Genomic DNA, 22,810 nt, shown 5'->3' with positions numbered 1-22,810 from the left:
TCCAAATGACTTTGCATATTTATCATTCTAACTCTGAAAAGAATTGAGTTGGAATTTGGATGAGGATTATATAAAATCTGTAGATTGCTTTTGACAAGATTGTCATTTTTACTATATTAATCCTGCCAATCCATGAGCATGGGAGATCTTTCCATCTTCTGAGATCTTCTTCAATTTCTTTCTTCAGAGACTTAAAGTTCCTGTCATACAGATCTTTTACTTGCTTGGTTAGATTCACACCAAGGTATTTTATATTATTTGTGACTATTGTGAAGGGTATCGTTTGAGTTAATTTTATATTCAACCACTTTGCTGAAGCTGTTTATCAGGTTTAGGAGTTCTCTGGTAGAAGTTTTAAGGGTCACTTTAAGTATATTATCATAAAAAATATAGTTGGCTGCTGTGACTATATTTCCAACACTCAGGAGGCAGGTGGGGAGTCCCAGGCCAGCCTGGGTACACAAGGCCTTACCTCCAAAGGAAAGTCGACTTGGTTGGAGAAATGGCCCATGTAAAGAAGGGATTAAGCTGAGTGGAATTGAAAACCTGGGCTTCCAGGTGGACTAGATAAGGGGCATGAGGAGAAGAAGGGAGCTGGGCTGGCTCTGAGTTTTACCGTTGAGTACCTGAAAAGAAAAGTTATCCTTACCTTACCTGCCACGACATCGATGGATGATGGCTTTTCATTCTGCTTTTTCCATGATGCACTCACCGCTGCCATGCCCATGTTCTACCAGCTCAGAGGGGAGCGCTGAGGCTCTGAGGAAGACTGCCTCAGATTCACTTTGGGCTTCCATTCTTCCCTCTGGTGATTGTTGAGAAGTCTGCTAACTCCAGATTCCTCATTTGTGAATGGTGACTGTAACAGTGCCCACTTTATAGGGCTATATCAAGTGAGAATGATTGTAATACATAGCATGTAGATGATAACCGGATAAATATGAACCAAACTAGAATTATTAAATTGTCATCGGATGTATACATAGTTTAATATCTTGGTACTTTTTTTTAGTTTCTAAACTTTATTCATTTGTTGTTTTTGTTTTTTTTATATTTTATTTACATTTCAGATGCCATCCCCTTTCCCCATTTCCCCTCCCTAGAAAACCCCTATCCCATGCCCCCTTTCCCTTTTTGCTTTTATACATTTTTTAAAATGTTAATCACATCCAACTATATTTTTAAGAAATAGATTTACTGGTCCCTCCTCCCGCCGTGGCGGTGGCTGCAGCCTTCTGTGCTGAGCTGGCCACTCCTCACATCCTCAGCTCCTTTCTCTTCTGTCTGCATACCTGGAAGCTTTGCCTTCCCGGTGGCCGGAGGGAAATAGCGCCCTGCGGCTGGCCATCAGAGTTTCCTCAGCGTGAAGGAGTCTTGTCTGGTCACTTTTTACTGTCCAGTCTCAGCCTTCTTCCTGTCCATTGTCTGTCTGTCACGAAAGGGAGGCCTGGAAGTCTCCCTTGGGGTCTTTGAAGTTAATGGTTCCTTTTATTTCCTCCTGCTGCAGTCATGAAGTTCTCGACTTCTTGCTCCACTACCCCTCACAGAAGCCTAAGGTGGCTGCCAGGCTCCCGTCATACACCTTGTTTAGGGCTCCCAGGCTGGGGCTGGAGCTGGGGCTGTGTGTGGCCTACGTGGAGTTAAAAAGAAAAAACTGTATTTTAAAATCAGGGGATATAGATATCAATCAGGTGCCACAAAGATTTTATGCAGAATTTGCTTCAGGTAATGAAAAGCAATGTCTTGAGATTTATTTTAATAATAAAATTATATTATTGAATTGCAAATTTAAAAAGTATATTATCGTATCATCTACAAATAGTGAAATTTTGATTTCTTCCTTTTTTTTTTTTTTTTTCAGGACAGGGTTTCTCTGTATAGCCCGGGCTGTCCTGGAACTCACTCTGTAGACCAGGCTGGCCTCGAACTCAGAAATCCGCCTGCCTCTGCCTCCCAAGTGCTGGGATTAAAGGTGTGCGCCACCACCGCCCGGCGATTTCTTCCTTTTCAATTTGTATCCCTTTGAACTTTTTATGTTGCCTAATTGCTCTGGCTAGGAGTACTATATTGAATAGGTAGAGAGAGAGAGAGTGGGCACCTTTGTCTAGTCTCTGCTTTTACTCGGATTGCTTCAAGTTTTTCTCCATTTAGTTTGATGTTGGCTACTGGTTTGCTGTATACTGCTTTTACTATGTTTTGGTATGGGCCTTGGATTCCTGATCTTTCCAAAACTTTTACTATGAAGGGTTGTTGACTTTTATCAAATGGTTTCTCAGCATCTAGTGAGATGATCATGTGGATTTTTTGTAGTGTTTGTTTATATAGTGGATTATGTTGATGGATTTCTGTATATTGAACCATCCCTATATTCCTGGGATAAAGCCTACTTGATCATGATGGATGATGGTTTTGATGTCTTCTTGGATTTAGTTTGCAAGAATTTTATTGAGTATTTTTGCACCAATATTCATGAGGAAGATTGGTCTGAAGTTCTCTTTCTTTTTGAGTCTTTGTGTGGTTTAGGTATGAGCACAATTGAGGCTTCATAAAATGAACTGGGTAGTGTTCCTTCTCTTTCTATTTTGTGGAATGTTTAAAGAGAATTGGTATTAGGTCTTTTTTGAAGGTCTGATAGAATTCTCCACTAAAACCATCTGGTCATGGGCTTTTATTGATGGAGAGACTTTCAATGACTGCTGCTATTTCTTTAAGGGTTATGGGACTGTTTAGATGGTTTATTTGCTCCTGATTTAACTTTGGTACCTGGTATCTGTCTAGAAAATAGTCTATTTCATCAGATTTTTCAGTTTTGTTGAGTATAGGATTTTGTAGTGCGATCTGATGATTTTTTTGAATCTTCTTGGTTTGTATTGTTATGTCTCACTTTTTAGTTCTGATTTTATTAATTTGGATACTGTCTCTGTGCCCTCTGGTTAGCCTGGCTAATGGTTTATCTATCTTGTTGATTTTTCTCAAAGAACCAGCTCCTGGTTTTGTTGATTCTTTGTATGATTCTTTTTTGTTTCTACTTGGTTGATTTCAGCCCTGAGTTTGACTATTTCCTGTGGTCTACTCCTCTTGGGTGTATCTGCTTCTTTTTGTTTCAGAGATTTCATGTGTGTTGTCAAGCAGCTAGTCTATGCTCTCTCCAGTTTCTTTTTGTAGGCACTTAGAGCTATGAGTTTTCCTCTTAGCACTGTTTTCATGGTGTCCCATAAGTTTTGGTAAGATGTGCCTTCATTTTCATTAAATTCTAGAAGGTATTTAATTTCTTTCTTCATTTCTTCCATGACCAAATTATCATTGAATAGAGAGTTGTTCAGTTTCCATGGGTATGTGGGCTTTCCATTGATTTTGTCAGTATTGAAGACCAGTCTGATAGGATGCATAGGATTATTTCAATTTTCTTGTATCTGTTGAGGACTTTTTTGTGAGCAATTATATAGTCAATTTTGGAGAAGATACCATGAGGTGCTGAGAAGAAGGTATATTCTTTTGTTTTAGGATGAATTGTTCTATAGATATCTGTTAAATCCATTTGGTTCATAACTTCTCTTAGTTTCACTGTGTCTCTGTTTATTTTCTGTTTCCATGATCCATCCATTGCTGAAAGGGGGTGTTGAAGTCTTCCACTATTATTGTGTAAGGTGCAACGTGTGCTTTGAGCTTTAATAAAGTTCCTTTTATGAATGTGGGTGCCCTTGAGTTTGAAGCATGGATGTTAAGAATTGAAAGTCCATAATGGTTGATTTTTCCTTGGACAAATGTAAAAGTGTCCTTCCTTATCTTTTTTGGTAACTTTGTTAAAAAAAAATTGATTTTATTTGCTATTAGAACGGCTACACCAGCTTGTTTCTTGGGACCATTTGCTTGGAAAATTGTTTTCTAACGTTTTACTCTGAGATAGTATCTGTCTTTGTCACTGAGGTGCATTTCCTGTATGCAGGAAAATGCTGGGTCCTGTTTATGCATCCAGTCCTTTAGTCTATGTCTTTTTATTAGGGAATTGAGTCCATTGACATTATGAGATATTAAGGAATAGTGATTTCTGCTTCCTGTTATTTTTGTTATTAGAGTTGGAATTATGTTTGTGTAGCTATCTTCTTTTTGGGGTTGTTGGAAGATTACTTTCTTGATTTTTTTCTAGGCTATAATTTTTCTCCTTGTGTTAGAGTTTTGTATCTATTATTCTTTGTAGGGCTGGATTTGAGGAGAGATATTGTGTAAATTTGGTTTTGTCATGCAATATCTTGGTTTCTCCATCTATGGCAATTAAGAGGTTTGCTGGGTATAGTAGCATGGGCTGGCATTTGTGTTCTCTTAGGGTCTATGTGACACCTGTCCAGGATCTTCTGGCTTTTATATTCTCTGGTGAGCACTCTGGTGTAATTCTGATAGGTCTGCCTTTATAAGTTACTTGACCTTTTCCCCTTACTGCTTTTAATATTTTTTCTTTGTTTTGTGCATTTGGTATTTTGATTATTATGTGATTATAGAAATTTTTCTGGTCTAATCTATGTTGAGTTCTGTAGGCTTCTTGTATGTTATTGGGCCTCTTTGTCTTTAGGTTAGGGAAGTTTTCTTTTATAATTTTGTTAAAGATATTTACTGGCCCTTTAAGTTGCAAATCTTCACTCTCTTCTATACCTATTATCCTTAAGTTTGGTCTTCTCATTGTGTCCTGGATTTCCTGGATGTTTTGGCTTAGGTGCTTTTTGCATATTGCATTTTCTTTGATAGTTGAGTCAATATTTTCTATTGTATCTTCTGCACTTCATATTCTCTCTTCTATCTCTTGTATTCTGTTGGTGATACTTCTATCTATGACTCCAGATTTCTTTCTTATGTTTTCTATCTCCAGGATAGTCTCCCTTTGTGATTTCTTTACTGTTTCTACTTCCATTTTTATGTTCTTGATTTTTTTTTTTCAATTCCTACATCTGTTTAGCTGTGTTTTCTTGTAATTCTTTAAGGGAGTTTTGTGTTTCCTCTTTTAGCATTTCTACCTGTTTACCTGTGTTCTCCTGTATTTCGTTGAGGGAGTTATTTATGCCCTTCTTAAAATCCTCTATCATCATTATGAGAAGTGATTTTAAATCTGAATCTTTCTTTTTTGGTGTGATGCATTATCCAGGACTTGCTATGATGGGAGAACTAGGTTCCGATGATGCCAAGTAACCTTGGTTGCTGTTGCTTATGTTCTTGTGCTTGCCTTTCACCATAAGATTATCTCTAGTGTTACCTGCACTCACTGTCGCTGACTGGAGCCTGTCTTTCCTGTTATCTTGGTTGTGTCAGAACTCCTCAGAGTCCAGCTGTCTCTGTGATCCTGTGATCCTGAGATGCTTCCTCTGGAATCCCAAAATCCTGGTATGACTAATCTTTTGAGATTTTGTGATCCTATGATCCTATGATCCTATGTTCCTTGGTGTGTTAGAGATCCTGAGATTCCAGCCTCCTCTGGGTTTTGTCTGATTGTATTCAGAGCTGATGCTCAAGGTCTGCTCAGGGCACTGGTGCAGACAGGAAGGAACCCAACCAATGCCACTGACTGGGAGTGAGTTCCTAGGTTCCTGTGGGTCCCAATTACACTGTGTTTGAGGCAGGTGTCACTGCCTTCTCACTTATGCTACTGGTCATGTTAGAGCTCCTAGGAGTCGAGCCTCCTCTGAGTTTTGGAGAATTGGGTGCAAAGCTGATGCTCAAAGTCTGCTAAGGGTACCTACTCAGCCAATTTAATATTTCTAGCATGACCTCAATAATTGTATAATTCTTCTCAGTCCTAGATTACCAGTTAACTAGTCATACATTCCTTCTATCTCTTATATTGTTTTTTTTAGTGTCAAAAACTTCCCAAAATATGTAAGTATATATACTATTCTCTCTCTCTTTCCTCCTTTTCTGTGTATGTTTGCTTGTGTATGAATATATACATATATGTATACATACATATATATTTATGAATATATGTGTATATATGTATATATAGTGTAGGTCTTCTTTTAGGATAATTTTAAACATGTATTGTGAGCAATAAGTACAATTTGACATAGTTTTAAAACCTGATCAATACAGATATGAATGCTTGCAGACAATCATCAGACTGAGCATTGGGACCCTAATGGAGGAGTTAGGGGAACAACTGAAATAGATGAAAGGGTTTGCAACCCCATAGGAATAACAGCAATATCAACCAACCAAAACTCCCAGAACTCCCAGGGACTAAACCACTAACCAAAGAGTATACATGGAGGGACTCATGGCTCCAGCTATTTATGTAGCAGAGGATTGCCTTGTCTGGCATCAATGGGAGGGGAGTCCCTTGATCCTGTGGAGACTTGATGCCCCAACATAGGGGAATACAAGGACAGTGAGGCAGAAGTGGGTGGGGGAGCTCTCTCATAAAAGCAGGGGAAAGGGGCTATAGGATTAGGGGGGCTATGGAGGGGAAGACACCAGAAAATGTAAATAAATAAAATAACCAATAATAAAAGATTGTTTTCAAAGCCAAATTTATAATTGTGACAGCATTTTTACTGAAGTTATTTAGGATTATTTTTTATGATTACTACTCAATATTTGTCTCTGTTCTCACCAGGACTAATGAGAGTCGAGAACAATCCCATACAGAACTGCACATGAAATTTCAGCAAAATATTTCTGCATCAAACACTCTGAATACAAGGGTTGTTCATGAGTGTTCTTGTGTTGAAAAAAACCACGAACTGGAAAACAAAGATTTCCTTCCAGCAGAAAACTTGGTGTTGCCTTCCTCAAACACAGAATCAACTCATGTCTGCCTGGCAGACTATCCATGGATGGTATGTTTGAGTAATATATTTTCCTTTGAGATTCATACTTGTGATATAATTCTTATTTTAAAGTTAACATGCAATTTATTTATATGACTTATGCATGGAAAGATGTTTCTAGTAATATGTATTATTAATTAGAGAAAACAAATTTTGCATTTTTATTGACTTTTATTTTTCCATTTGTTAAACATTGATGCTTTTCTCATACAATGTAATTTGAATACAATTTCCCCTCCCTGTACTCATCCCTATTCCTCTCCAGGGCATAAGGGGCCTACAAGGGTCTGCACATATATACTACAACTTTCAGTTTAGTAATCTTATGGGTATCATCAAAGAAGTACTTTGGGTACTTCTTTCTGGAGATGTGTGTGAAAAGATACATTTCCCGATCTCTGAGTACACATAAAAATAGCTTCCCCATTAAACTGTGAGACTTAATTCATACTAAGAAATCTTTTCTGAATAATTCATAGTGTGAACAGAGTAAGATTTAAAGATTATTGACACAGAATGTACTAAATTTTGACACAGGAAGTTTCATAAAATAGTACTCATTTGAGTGAATTTAAATGCATTCTCATATCATTATTATTAAAATCTCTATATGTTAACTTATAGGTTTGATAATGTTTTCAAAGAACCAACTCTAGTTTACTTAGGCAGCATTGCAGTCAAACAACTTAAAAGGGGAAAACAAAGTGAATGATTAAATGTATAAATTTTCAGGTACTAATGAGATGATTTTCAATAATTTTGTAGCCTGCTTTTCCATTTATCTCAAAGCAATAAAGTATCAGAGTCTAAATGCTACAGAATCTTAAAAGTAGGACCACCATATAAAAAAAAAATCATTGAACATGATTCTTTTATGAATTGTTGAGGCTTAGTTAAATGTAAAATATTCTCTTTAATTCTAACTCAAAAAACAAATAATATGTGTGTATATGTATATATTTATGCATATACATATATGTATATACACATATATTTATATCCATATATATGGAACATCATACTTGTTTTTATAAATAGTTATAGTTCACCTAGAAAGGATTGAAGACATATTAGTGCTTTCATTTGAAATATTTATGGATATTGAAGAAAAACTTAGTTAAACCTACTTCATGCTAAGTATTTTCAGTATTTACAGGTAACTGTAGAAATAATTTTTCTTGTACTCAGTCTAGGACTTAATAAGTACCTGTGGCTTTTGTGAGACTTTTGTTCACTGATCATGGTAAACATCATATGAAATATTAACTTTTCTTTATTTTTTTATTAATGCTTATTACCAATATCTTGCAGTTTTATCAAATAACTGTTAGCAACTTAACAAAATAGGCAATGTACTTATGTGTCAATTTGAGATATTTGAAGAAAAGTAATTGATTTTTCTTCTTTTCTTGTCTCATCAAGTTTATATTTATTTCACCCCTCTAACCACACTCTTCAAAAACTCTCAAGTAAATAATATTTGAAGAAAGATAAGTAAGCCTCTAGAATTTTAAAATTATATTCCATGTTTTTTAATAGTCTGAAGATGACATGCGAGATCTAAGCAAAGGACTCAGTGACTTAAAACAATCTATTCAACTTAGTTTGGAGACTCAGAAGAAACAAAATCATGAAGTAGAAAAAGAACTAGCTGGGTAAGTTCTACTATGTCAGACAAGTTCAGTGATTTAACTATAATCTTAGTAATGTCTAAATAGAAATTTACTTTACATTTAACTGTTAACATTTAAATAAAACTTTTTCAAAGTGTACTCCAAAAACTCATAACACACTTATTTGTGAGACAATATTTTGAATTTTAGGCCAGCCTGGCTTCAAATTGTGATCCTTTGGCTTCAGCCTCCCAAATGCTGCATATGTTCATATTACATATATGTATCTATTATAAATATATAATATATTTCAATGACGTAATCAAATGTTTTTAATAGAAAAATGTTAAAATATTCTGTGGATTTTACTAAAATATTCAGGGATTTTGACAGCAAATATTACACTGTCTTTGGCATGTCTCAGCAACTGTGCTCTACTTTATGTGCCACAAATGTTTATTTTTTTATGATATTTTTGCTCTTTTATTCTTTTTGAATTTCATTGTCTTCAGGATTCAAAGATTTTCATACATAGATTCCGTCATTTCTAACAATGTCATAATTATTTAGGTTAAGTTTGTTTCTCTTCTGTATCTTTCTTTTTATAATGTATGGTATACATATGATGAGGATTAACATGGTGATGTTGGCATCTTCCATATGCACAAAGTACACATTATTAAATATTTGTACATATCAGTTTATTTAAGAAAAGCACTAATTACCTTGAGCAAAGCAATGCCACTAGTTAGGTACGGAATGATTCAGAGGCTACTGCAGGCATGCATTGTTGCCTGGTGAAAATTAGTTCCAGAGTCACTTGAACTCTAAAAATGTTTTCTTATGCACATATCTAACAAATAATAATGTTATCTAGACAAATATCTTTCCTAATAATTTACATGATTTTGTTTTACATTGAGCTATTATTTTAATATTTATAAATCTCATCACTTATATTTTGTTTTCATGTTCAAAATTATTTTTTGAAATTTAAATATAATTACATCATTTATTCTTCCTTTTCCTCCATCTACATCACTCCCATGTGGCAAACTCCACTCCACCTCATTGCTTTTCCAAATTAAAGGTCTGATTTTCTTAAATTTGTGTGTGTGTGTGTGTGTGTGTGTGTGTGTGTGCTGTCCAATCCTATTTTCTTTTCGTGCATTTAAATTAGTTTTATACTTTGAGGGTTTCATACATTTTATTTAGTCATATTTACTCCAAGAGTATAATTTGTAATTGTTGAATATTAGGATTCTTCAAAGACTCAATTTTCTAGATCAGCTAAATAGTTTACCAAAGTATAAATGATTTAAAATAATTTCAATAATTAAACTTTTAAAAATATTTCTATTAGGTATTTTATTTATTCATATGTCAAATGTTATTCCCTTTCTTGGTTTTCCCTCCAGAAACCCCTATTCCATCCTCCCTCCCCTTGCTTCTATGAGGGTGCTCACCTATCCACCCACACACTCTCACCTCTCTGCCCTGGCATTCCCCTACACATGGGGAATTGAGTCTTCTCAGGACCAGGGGCCTCTTCTCCCATTGATGTCCAACAAGGCCATCCTCTGCTACATACGCAGCTGGGGCCATTGGTCCCTCCATGTGTACTCCTTGATTGGAGGTTTAGTTCCTGGAAGCTCTGGTGGTCTGATTGGTTGATATTGTTCTTCCTATGGGTAGGGAAACCCCTTCAGCTCCTTCAATCCTTTCTCTAACTCCTCTATTGAAGTCTCCATGCTCAGTTCAATGGTTAGCTGCAAGCATCTGCATCTGTATTTATTAAACTCTGGCAGTGCCTCTCAGAAGACAGCTATATCAGGCTCCTGTCAGCAAGCACTTGGAATCCACAATAGTGTCTGGGTTTGATGACTATATGTGGGATGAATCTCCAGGTGTGGCAATCTCTGGATGGCCTTTGCTTCAGTCTCTGCTCCACACTTTGTCTCCATATTTTCTCCCATGAGTATCCCCCCCCCTTCTGAGAAAAACAAAGCACCCACATTTTGGTCTTCCTTCTTCTTGAGCTTCATATACCCAGTCTGGCAATAGCTTTTCATTCCATCTTGATAAGAAAACTCTGGAACCTGATACCTATACTATCTGTCGAATGTCAGGGGATGCTAATCAACTTCCAGACAGAGTGCCAAACGGCTGCTTTACATGGTCTTCTGACCTGGAAGTTTCCCTTCCTCATTACCTCACAAGACTAGCTCTGCATCAGATAACTAACTTTCTCTAAATCCTTCACTGGGGATCCTGTTCTCAGTCCAATCATTGGCTGCGAGCATCAGCCTCTGTGTATGTCAGACTCTGGCAGAGTCTCTCAGGAGATAGCTATATCAGGCAGCAAGCACTTCTTGGCATCTGCAATAGTGGCTGAGTTTGGTGTTTGTATATGGGATGAATCCTCAGGTGGGGCAGTCTCTGGATGGCCTTTGCTTCAGTCTCTGCTCCACACTTTGTCTCCATATTTCCTCCCATGAGTATTTTCCCCCCTTCTAAGGACTGAAGCACCCACACTTTGGTCTTTCTTCTTGAGCTTCATGTGGTCTGTGAATTGTTATCTTGGGTATTCTGAGCTTTGGGGCTAATATCCACTTATCATTGAGTGTATACCATGTGTGTTCTTTTGTGACTGGGTTCTTATTGTTGATAAATAACTTTTGTCAACAAAATACAATGTTGATTCAGTTCACTTTAATGGTGTAGTACCTGCTCAAACTCTACTTCCACTGCCCATTGTTTTCATCACTCCTCTGTTACTTTTAATTAATTATAGTGACATTAGTGTCATAGTCAATAATTACATATATATTTTTATTTCTTAGTGTACCACTTGTATATGATTTTATTTTTTCTTTTCACACTTTGAACGAACCTCTGGTGATAGATAATACCAACTCAATGTTTTATATGTACATACTGCTTCAAACAGTAATACCTATTATTTAACTGTTACACAAATTATACTAATAATATGTTATTTGCATATGATTATTATTTAATTAGAATTCATTGAGAAATTAGAGACAATCAAATAAGAGGTGTACAATTTCCAGACATATTTTTCAAAATGAAGTATATTATTATAAATATTTTTCTGTTAGCAATTATTAAAGTTATTTTTAACATATTTATTCATTATATATTAACAGAATTGGGAAATCCTTTAAGATAACAAATCATAAACAAGAAATCAGAGACTGTGATTCTCAAGGAGATTTTGAAACCTGCCAATCTGGAATGAGTACTCCAGCTACATTGCCAGGATGCTTGGTAAGATTTAAATCAGCTTTGGGCCCCAAACTCATTTAATAGAGAAAAATGATGATCTCTCTATATTTTGAGCAGATAAATAAATATGTTTAAGAAGTGTGAGAGCCTTGATATAATAGGAAAAGTAAAACTCTATTCTTTGATTCTCTTGTGACTTCATATCTCACCAGATTTTAAAGGCATGCAGTACATGAATCTAACTTATTACTACAAAGACATTTTGGGTCAATTTATTGATATATAACTACTGCCATAATATGCAACATTTCAATTATAAAATCTAATGGTTTTTAATGTATTTATAGCTCTTTATCATAACCATAATTTTATAACCATTTTTATTTTCAAAATAAATTTCATGCTTTTCCTCCATCACATAACCCTCTTCTACTCAGTCTTAGGGAGATATTAAGCTATATTTTTCACTACAGACTTAACTATTTCTGGACATTTCAAGCAAATAGCTTCTTTCAATATTGGCTTCATTTACTTAACATGATGTTTTCAAAGTCCATTCCTCTTGTAGCAGGTGTTGCTGCTTGATTTCTTATTATTGCTAATGTTCTTTTATGTTTATATATGCCATTTATTTTATTTAATGATCCATTAGATGTTTTTTGCTTACAGTTGTTTTTGTGTACAGCATATTAGTGATCCTGGTATACACATAAATATACTCATTCTAATTTTTCTCTTTCTTGAGAGGGGGCATGGAGGCAGATGTTCACATGTCTCCACCAGTCAAAGATAGTTTTTATATCTAGGTTGGGTATTGGGTTACGCTTCTGATTGAGCATTACCAAACTTATAAATCCTTTGATTAACATTTTTTAAAAATCGTATAAAAGCAAAAAGGAAAGGGGGGCATGGGACAGGGGTGTTCTAGGGAGGGGAAATGAGGAAAGGGGATGGCATCTTAAATGTAAATAAAATATAAAATAAAATAAATAAATAAATAAATAAAGTAAAAAAAAGAAAAAAATTTTTCTCTTTCTTTTGGAATACTTATTGGTGAAATTGTTGAGTTATGTGATAACACTGCATACCCTTTTGAGAAGCTATGAGTGCCAGGCTGTTTCCTAACCAGCATATAGTGTTTTTTCTGCTATAGTACTGCAAATAATATCTCCTATCCTTCCTCATGTTCCAACTAGAAATAATATCCTAGAGGCATACTTGCTTATGTATAAGAAATTGCAATTGAGGAAACTGGCATAAAAATCTTCCACAGTGGTTCCAATATTTGTTGTTTTTAATCTAGTTTCTCTAGATGCCATTGCCAACTATTAGATAAACTTCAATTAGAGCAAACAGGTCTCCTTGAAAGCTTTCTTTGTTGCCTAATATCCTCACAAGATGGCTACCGAGTTCAAGGGGTCAGTGCTATGAAAGAGAGATATTGTTTAACTTAGTGCTGGCAGTCATCTGAGTTCATTCTCACTTTTTTATATTTTTGCCTATGCCAGTCTTAATGAGGGAAACGTCTTTGTCAATTCTACATAATATATTTTTCCCATTTTGTAGAGTGCCTCAGAACTCCAGAGTTTCTGTCATGTTTTAACTTCAAATGATTGCACTTATCTATTCTTGGGATTATTTCTTGTGATCTATTCTTGGGATTATTTCTTGTGATGTGAAGAAGCTCTTCTTGGGTCTTATTTAGTGAAAATTAAAGAATTAAAGGATTTAAAACTTGCATATCCAAAACTGTAGTCATAATATAATATAGTCTTCCCAGTTAAAAATTAATGATATTTCAAGTCGATAAGTAGCATGATGCTCAGTTACTCTGAACCAACTCCCAGCCCTGATGCTCAGATCATACACAAACCTGAGATGGCGCAGTAGTTCACAGTGCTCACTAATCTTCTGAGTTAATTTTCAGAACCTATGTTGAGTAGCTCAAAAATACTGGTAAATCTGGCTCCACAAGATCCCACATATTTTAGCCTTGAAAGGTACCTTTGCCTGCCCCCCCCACATTTACATAAAACATAGAAATCTTTAATCCACCTTACCATTCATTACAAGGTTCTCCTATCTAGGTCATAGCTGCTAGAGTTAATTCCTCTCCATATAAAGACGCCACATTAAGTGACAACATTTACAATTTACCCGCTCAACTATTTGCTCGCACACCTTCCCCACCACTCCAGACACAATAATACAAGGCTATATGAAGGGACAATTACAAAGAAATTATATATTTTAGAAGGTTCTCTGGTTATATTATCTTTGTCTATGTCTTTGTTTTAATCTAATCTTAAGTGAAATAATCAATCACTCTTCCTCTTTTATATCCCTCCATCTCCTCACAGCTACCCTACCTCAAACCTATCCTATCCTCCCTTAAGTTGATAGCCTTCTTTTAACAATTATTATTGCATACACATTTGTGTCTGACTTTCTATCTGTTTGTATGTATGTATATCATTTTCTGAATTCTTAATTCTATGGTTCTTTTTAGAACATGGATTAACAGTGGTATCTATATTTCATCTCATGACAAGTAATTTGCACTGAATTTTTTGACAATTTATATGTGGATAGTGTATAAACTAGAAAGCCATATTTTCAAATAGTAAGTGTTGATTCTTACATGTTTCATAGATTTTTAGCTTATGTGGTAAGTAAATTTAATTTCTGCTTCTATACAGAAATGTTTCCTTCCTCCAGCCTTCATTCCTTTATAATTTCTACAAGTTTCTTTGGGGTGCAAGAGTTTCCACTAACAGAAATTTCCACTAAGCTTTAGAATCATTTATAGCTTTTTCTTTTATAGATACAGGTCCTACAATGCTTTAGGGTTGAAGATATGACTCATGTGTTAGAGAATGTACCTAGAATATGGCAAGATCTGGTTTTAAGCCTAGTACCTCACATACAAGCAATTGAGAAAGTCAAATTTTGTGCTGTTGTAATACAACTAATATTAATGAACACTTGCGATTCTAGCATCCCTTTATATCTGAAATTTTTCTAACTCGAGAACTTAAAACTATAGTAATCAAACCCCTGCATTAGCTGAGTGTGATTGCTTTTTTATTGGATATTTTATTTATTTATATTTCAAATGTTATCCCCTTTCCAGTTTTCCCTCCAGAAACCCTCTATCCCACCTCCTCCCCCTGCTTCTATGAGGGTGCTCACCCACCCACCCACTCTAGCCTCCCCTATCTGGCATTCCCCTACACTGGGACATCAAGCCTACCCAGGACCAAGGGACTTTCATCCCATTGATGCCTGACAAGACCATCCTCTGCTATTTGTGTGGCTGGAGCCATGGGTTGCTCCATGTGTACTCTTAGGTTGATGGGTTAGTCCCTGGGAGCTCTGGAGTCTGGTTGGTTGATATTGTTGTTCTTCCTATGGGGTTCAAAACCCCTCCAGCTCATTCAGTTCTTTCTCTAACTCCTTCACTGGGGACTCTGTTCTCAATCCAATCATTGGCTGCAAGCCTTGGCTTCTATATTTGTTAGACTCTGGCAGAGTCTCTCAGGAGACAGCTATATCAGGCTCCAGTCATCAAGCACTTCTTGGCATCTGTAATAGTGTCTGAGTTTGGTGTCTGTATATGGGATGGATCCTCAAGTGGGGCAGTCTCTGTATGGCCTTTCCTTCAGTTTCTACTCCACATTTTGTTTGTCTCTCCTCCTGTGAGTATTTTGTTCCCCTTTCTAAGAAGGACTGAAGCATCCATAATTTGGTCTTCCTTCTTCTTGAGATTCATGTCTCTGAATTGCATCTTGGGTATTCTGAGCTTTTGGGCTAATATCCACTTATCAGTGCTTTTGACATATAGTCTTTTAATGTTTCAGGAACAAGCAACAAGTAAACCACATTCAGAATTCTTAAAGGAGAGCTATACAACTTCAACAATAAATGCAATGGAAACCAAAATTAGAAGCCTTAAATCTACACTCTCTAAGCTGAAAGTTAGCAGAGCATTACGTGTATTAGAACTGGAACGCTATAAGTACCTCTATTATGAAGAATTAAGCATTAGAAAATCTTTCCAATATTACTTAAACAAGTAAGTAAAAAACAGATGTAGAAACCACAGTAAGTTCAATAATTTTTCTCAAAATCCTAATTGTTAGCAAAATACTCTTTGTGAAGGTTATTTGTTAATGTTAATTCACTGATATGACTTTTGGAAATAATACTGACCTAATTCTAGATGATCACTGTATTACAGATTATATTATTTTCGGTTTTTTACTATATGCAATATTTTTGTTTTTTTATTTTAATAGTTTTGTCTTTTTAATTAATTTATTTATTTACATCCCAAACTTTGTTTCCCTTTCAAGTCCTCCTTCACAGAGTCCCTCTGCCCATCCCTCTCGTCTCTATTTTCATATGTTTGGTCAAATGAATATATTTCCATTTGAGTATTTTTGAAACTCTATAATTAAGACAGTAATATTGACATAAACCTTATTGAAAGAAGTCTCATAAGTATAAATATTGAATGTTAAATTGTCTTTAACATAATGTAGCTTAAAACCAAGGGTACAAGTACCACCATCCCTACGTCCCTAGGCATAATCTGGTAGTTTTTCTTTTCTGTGACCTTTTGCCACTAGAGGGAGCCTGTACACAAAATATTCTTAGAAACAATAAAGAAATCACAAAGGGAGACTACCCTGGAGGTAGAAAACCTAGGAAAAAGATCAGGAGTCATAGGCACAAGTCTTTATACTCTCTATAAAGACATATTGTGGTGTAGGGAAACATTAACATGGTGACAAAAAAAGCCTAGGCCACAAAATAGTTAAAAATTATTTATTGTCAGTATATATAATGATAGATTAGCAAGTCCCACCTTTGTTGCCTTGATAATGATGTAATGATGTAACTGTGCCATATACTTCTTTGGTTTTTTTGATTACCAGCTCAAGTATTACATTCACCCCATAAATTGTAATGAATTATTCTCCAGTGCCAAATGTTTAATGATACTTACCAAGGACATGAGAAGAACATAAGAGAAGGCAAATGATGATATTCTCAACGATGATATTTGTAAAATCCATTAACTTGTCTGAATGTTGAGTGAATTCTTGCTTGGAAGACATGAATGTTGTTTTCCTGTACTGATGTAACATAGTAGGCTATTTTACTCAGCCTAGCTCTATGAGACAATGAGTTAAACCAGAGCAACAAGAGCTCTGGGGAAGGCTTACTCACAGAAAGATGGAGAACTTACATGAAACTAAGGCAACCACAAAGGAGATTCATTCTCTTTGCAACAATTAACTGTCCATATGTCGTCATGGAGAAGTAAGGACTCATGAGCCCTCAATTCCATGTAAGGATAAGGGACCCAGTGTCTCTACAGTTCTGGTATAGAAAATTACAACTGCTAAGAGTTTAAGAGGGCAAAGGCCATATATTGTCCAGATTACAGAGTTCTACTATAATAAAATCCACATGTTGTTAGAGGTTTCATTATAGTTTATAAAGTATATATTTTAAGAAGAACATTGATGCTATAACAAATTTTCATGTAAGAAAACATTTTAAACAAGAAAGTGAACATCTAGTATTTTATATTACTCTTTATACTTTTTTATTAAATATTTTAATAACATGATGAAGAAAACAAATAAATTCAGTCTAGATAAGCAGAGGTTATTTGTCAAGGTGCACATCATTGACAGCTGTACCTAACGCCTTTCCTTTGGAAGAATATTTGTTTTATCCCTAAGATATAATCTCTGTAATTATCTTTGTCTGAATTCATAAATCGAACCTTTCAAGCCTAAAAAAAATCTGGTTTTGTATTTGCAATATATCTTGAATTACATGGGCTGTCTCTGCAAAAGTTTTGTATCCTCAAGTACAGCCCACCTTTCCCCATATATATATGTATCACACATTCTTTCTCTCTCTGTCTCTCTGTCTCTCTGTGTGTGTGTCTTTCTCTCTGTGTGTCTCTCTCTTTCGCTCTCTCTCCTATCTCTCACAAACACACGCACACAGACAGACAGACAAACACACACACACACACACACACACACACACAGACACAGAGAGAGACAGAGAGCTGTTAACATGCTATTTCCATGTAAATCTCATTTAATCTTGTGGCAGTATTGTTAAAATGCAAGCAAATTAATAGACCTTCAGCGAAAGTAGCAGCTTTAGACTTTACTGTTTACAATCTCTTTAGGAGTAATGAAAATTCAGAGACAAATAGGTCAAAGCTGCACATGGAAACACAGTACATCAGCTCTGCAGTAAATACACAAAGCACGAGCCCTTTGACAGAGTGCTCTTCTACTGGCTGTTTTGATAGCATCCCAGGACTGGGAAAAAGTGTTCTTCTGAGAGAAAACCAAACAAGATCTTCCTCAAACTCTCAACCATCAACAAGTGGCCTGGAAGACTGCCTAAAAATGGTTGGTTATGCTTTTACTATTACAATTCTGGTATAGTTCTTATTTTTAAGTTGGTGGACTCTTAGGCTTTGCAGTTGACACCTGCTGAGTTAAGGCCACAATGAATGCTTCTAAAGAACAAAAATAAATGAACTGGAGAGTGCTCCATTGGCAAACTGTGCTTCTAAGCCAATGCAAGGACATGAGTTTGGATTCCAGCACCTACTTAAAAGTTTGGCATGGTGACTGTAACAACAGAAACGGGGAATGGGAAGTGGCAGGGGATTCTGTAGCTCTCAGTCAAGTTAGTCTTGAATGAACAATGAGCTCTAGGTTCAGAATGAAAGCTAGTTTCAAAAATATAAAGAAACATAAAGTGGATAAGAGAGAAAGATAGCTGAACTAAGCTTTCCTACACAAAAGTAAATGCACTGGTGAGTGCAGCCAATGCCCCCATCTATTTGTGTCACACACACACACACACACACACACACACACACACACACACCAATAAATTTCAAAAGGTCCTTGTGTTCTTATTTTTGAGACATCACCATGAATTTTATAGAATACATGTTAGTGTATTTATACATTTTAAATGTACTTAAAACCTGCATGTAATTTACTCTTTAGAAAATGATTACTCCTGAACATACCAGGCTGCTCGGTGAGTAGAGGACTTTCATGCAAAGCCTGGTGACCTTGATTCTATTTTCAAAGCCCATATGGGAAAAAAGAGAACAAGTTGTCCCACAAGTTGTCAACTGACCAAGACCTACATGAATGCTTCATGGCATGTGTACATGTACACCCAGACACAGACACACACTAAATAAACACATAGGCACATAGATGCATAAATGAACAAACATAAATCAAAATGATTATTCCTGCACAAACTCTAGGTATCTTTGATATGCTTTGGCTTGGTTTCTTAACGACTTTTAGCCTGGCTGTGCCCACATTTTGTTCAATCTTAGTTTTGGGGTTCACATTCCAGCTTAATTCTGAGATACTGTATCCCATGGACTAGGTGCCATTATATACTTTTAATTAGTCCCTATTTGATTATATTATTTTGGAATTACAACTAGTATAAGGAGATATGTCTTTTAGGTTCTGTATATTGAGAATCATTTTCTGATCATTGAAAACATGTTTGGTGAGAACTGAAGGCACAGTCTGTGTTTGTGAAGCATACTTTCTACCACTGAGCTAGAACTCTTAAAGGTTATAAGTAACCACTGTTTTTTTCTTTTCAGATGCAACATGTGTCCCAGTAGAAATATGGAGAAGCAAATAAAGCAAAGTATGTTGCCAAAAAGTATTAATTTAATTTAAATAACAGAATTAGGAAATACATTTTAAATAGTAACTGACTTTTATTTTGTTATCTTGTTAGATTAATTAGTCCTGTTACAGACTTGAATGAAATATATAAAGGGCAAAAATATGCAACATACTTATTAAACATCTACAACTTTTAAAAATATCCAAAAGTCTATGTGTTTAGAACAAACATGAAGACATAATTATGAGAAAACAAGGTGCCACCAAGAACACAACACTGAAAATCAGCAATGCTGTGCTTGCAAATAACACACATTCCAATAACAACTTTAACTATTAATATTCACAGTTCTCCAATCAAACAATACAGGCTGACTAAACAAATCAAGAAACAAAATCTGACTATTTGTTACCTACAACAAACAAACAAACAAACAAACATACCACAATATATCTTAGCTTTAAAGAAAGATGCTTTCTTAGTATTTTAAAAAATGTGAGAAAAGTACTCTGCAGAAAGTAACCAGCCATTACTATTTCAATATCTGACAAAAGAAACTTCTAACTAAAACTAATTAGAGGAAATAATAATACACACTTTATTCCATTTAAGGAAATTTGTAACCAAAAGGACATTACTATGCTAAACATATATGCCCAAACTTAATTGTATTAAATTCAGAAAAAAAAATGTACCACTAGTTTTAAAGACAAAGATTAATGTTGACTCTCTAATAGTAGATGATTTTAATACCCTACTATCTCCTAAAGGCATGTCATCTGGATTAAAAGCAGAACCACAGAAACCTCAGAATTAAATGAATCAAACATCAAAAAGTCCTAACAGCTGCAGAATATTATTCCCAAGGACCAAAGAATATATATTTTCATTTGTGCTATTCCAATGAAACTGTCACTTGAATTTTGAAACTATTCTTAGCAAATAAAAGACTATACAGATCAATTTTCTGAAACTCCAGAAGCATTTAGTAATCCTTGTGTTAATTTTTCAAGCCTAGTGAAAGTTTTACAAAAAAGTACTGTAGTCACACTCACACACACACGCGGGCGCGCACACACACACACACACACGTATGCACGCATGCACACACACACATTGTATAGGTTGTTTCTTAATAGAACTTTACTAATTTGACTACTGCCTTATGATTAATGTAGTAGTGTGAATATGCAACAGATGAATGAAATGGTCCTATTTATTTGAATGTAAATATAAGGTATATTTTTTAAAATCTATTTTAAAATAAGAATTTAAAAAAAATAATCTTTTAGCATCTGGTCTTCTCTTGCTAATCCTGTTACTGCCAAAAAAACAAAAACAAAACAAAAAAACCTGTTTGCAGTGTCCCCTCACACAGGCTAAAGGAAGCCGTTCCCCCCCCCCCCCCCCCCCCGGCTGGATTTGACTGCCAATAAAGAATTGTTGAGCAGCCAATAGGCTGGGCAAAGGGAGATGGGAAGGACCCTTAGAATTGTGCGGGTTAAGATGCAGAAGGAGGAGGAAAGTGATAACCATGACCAGGGAGAGACAGAAAGAAAAGTTTAGAGCTACAGAGGGGAGATCATCCGAATTGTAGGAGTAAAAGGAAAGTGGTCCCTGGAAGGGCTGCCCAGAAGCTTCTTGAGCAACAAAGAGCAATGGGCTTCACAGAAGGTCCACTAAGCTAGTAAGGCATGTTAAAAATTAATTGATTAATTAATTAATTAATTACAATAATTATAAGGTATAATGATAAACAAAATACAGTGCATGTGATTGCACAATAGTGGTTTTATTTTTATTTAAAGTGATTGTCATCATACCTGTTATTTTGTTATTCAAGAGTTTGATGCATCTGTCTCCTGAAAGGCCTATCATCACAAGTTATAGTAGAACACACAACAGATACATGAGTTGATTGTGAGCATACCTGGCTGCTTGATGCATTCATTTTCTTTCTTCTTTCATATACTAGCATAGTACTGGGATCAAGATGCAGGCCTTATCGGGGCAATGCAGGAAGTCACACTTAGCAATATAGTAATCCATGAATCAAATTTGCCTTAAAAGCTATATTCCAAGACTTAAAAATTACCTCATTTTTACCATTATATGTGTTAGAGAAAATTTTACTAACATGTTGTTAGAACCAGAATCTTTACATACTTGTGACAATCTCATGATAATAATTAGTATACTGAATATGAAGAGTATTTATTTTGGAGATCTTACATTTATTGTCCTTAACATCTATTTAGCAAACTTTTCTGAAGAGGGTAGCCCTGGCTGGCCTGAAACTTATACACAGTCCATAGTGTTCATAAACTCACAAAGATCCACTTGTTTGTGCCTCTTGATTGCTAGAATTAAAATTGTCACACCACACTGTGATTGAGGGTATTTTAATAAAGTCCATTATGTATTTAGTATCCCTTTCACACTGTCCCGTCTGTTTTGCTTCTTGTCACTTGTTCTAGTGCTTGCTTTCTCTGTAATATTTTTGCAATTATTCTTATTCTTCTGCTTCCTATTTGTTTCTTTGTGAATATTCTGACTAAATATTTCCTTTTTGTTATAAAAAATACCAAAAGCACAAAGGGTTCCAGGATTTTATAGATTCTTAAAGACTAGTTAAAATGCTATCTACTTTTTGAATATGTATGTAATGTCTCTGGGAAGACAGTCATTTTGATGTAAAAATGTTAAACTCAAGACTTTCAGTGGGCCTTCTGAACATAGTAGACATAGATGAGGTTTATGCTCACATTTTCCTTAGGTGTTTTAATAAGACATTCCAAGATTGCTACTATTTATTACAGTTAGAAAATTATCAGAATATGTTTAGTGAGAGAACCTGGTGGTACAAGTTAAAAATTGAATTGATAAAGAAGGGGAAATTTAAAAAGATCAGCAGTAGGTATTATAAAGACTTTATTACTGAAATAGACTTGTAATTGGAATTTGTGAAAAACTATGTACACATAATATATCAAATGAGGACTCAAGATATTGGACCTTATCTGTAAAAGAATATTAAATTTGTGAGACTGAATGATCATAACAAATGTTTTACTTTTTTTCCATTTGATTGTAGGATGACAATCAACAAGATTTTTTGCTGAGTGATATTAAACAATTTGAAACAATTGGAAGAGTTTCTATATCAGATAAGAATATGGATTATTTACTTTAACTATCCCACTCCCATGTGCCACTGTGTGTGTTTGTGTGTGTACAAGTGTATGTCTATGTGTCTGTCTCTATCATCTGTATGTATGTCATACAAAGACCCAAGTGTGCTGAATTATAAGTATCTCAGACCAAGCTCAGGTAAGCTTTTTTCTCTACATTCTTGCCATCTCAGTAATATTTTACAACAGAAATATGTGATAAACAATAGCTAGGCCTGGCTTGCAA

General features: G+C 35.3%; 1 protein-coding gene across 1 annotated transcript in view; it reads left to right on the top strand.

Moving 5' to 3' along the window:
* Positions 1 to 22,533, top strand: part of LOC117703198 (uncharacterized) — a 175,182-nt gene extending 152,649 nt beyond the window's left edge. The window contains 8 exon segments of the mRNA XM_076929414.1: positions 6,599 to 6,821; positions 8,352 to 8,467; positions 11,596 to 11,716; positions 15,535 to 15,749; positions 17,895 to 18,028; positions 18,031 to 18,123; positions 19,365 to 19,411; positions 22,488 to 22,533. Coding sequence (XP_076785529.1) covers positions 6,599 to 6,821; positions 8,352 to 8,467; positions 11,596 to 11,716; positions 15,535 to 15,749; positions 17,895 to 18,028; positions 18,031 to 18,123; positions 19,365 to 19,405 — 943 coding nt within the window. The 3' untranslated portion in view covers positions 19,406 to 19,411; positions 22,488 to 22,533.
* Positions 22,534 to 22,810: the final 277 nt, after the last annotated feature.

Source organism: Arvicanthis niloticus, chromosome 2 (assembly GCF_011762505.2).
Source record: "Arvicanthis niloticus isolate mArvNil1 chromosome 2, mArvNil1.pat.X, whole genome shotgun sequence".
NCBI lineage: Eukaryota > Metazoa > Chordata > Mammalia > Rodentia > Muridae > Arvicanthis > Arvicanthis niloticus.
The sequence above is the reverse complement of the archived record's forward strand: the minus strand, read 5'-3'. Positions and strand labels throughout refer to the sequence as shown.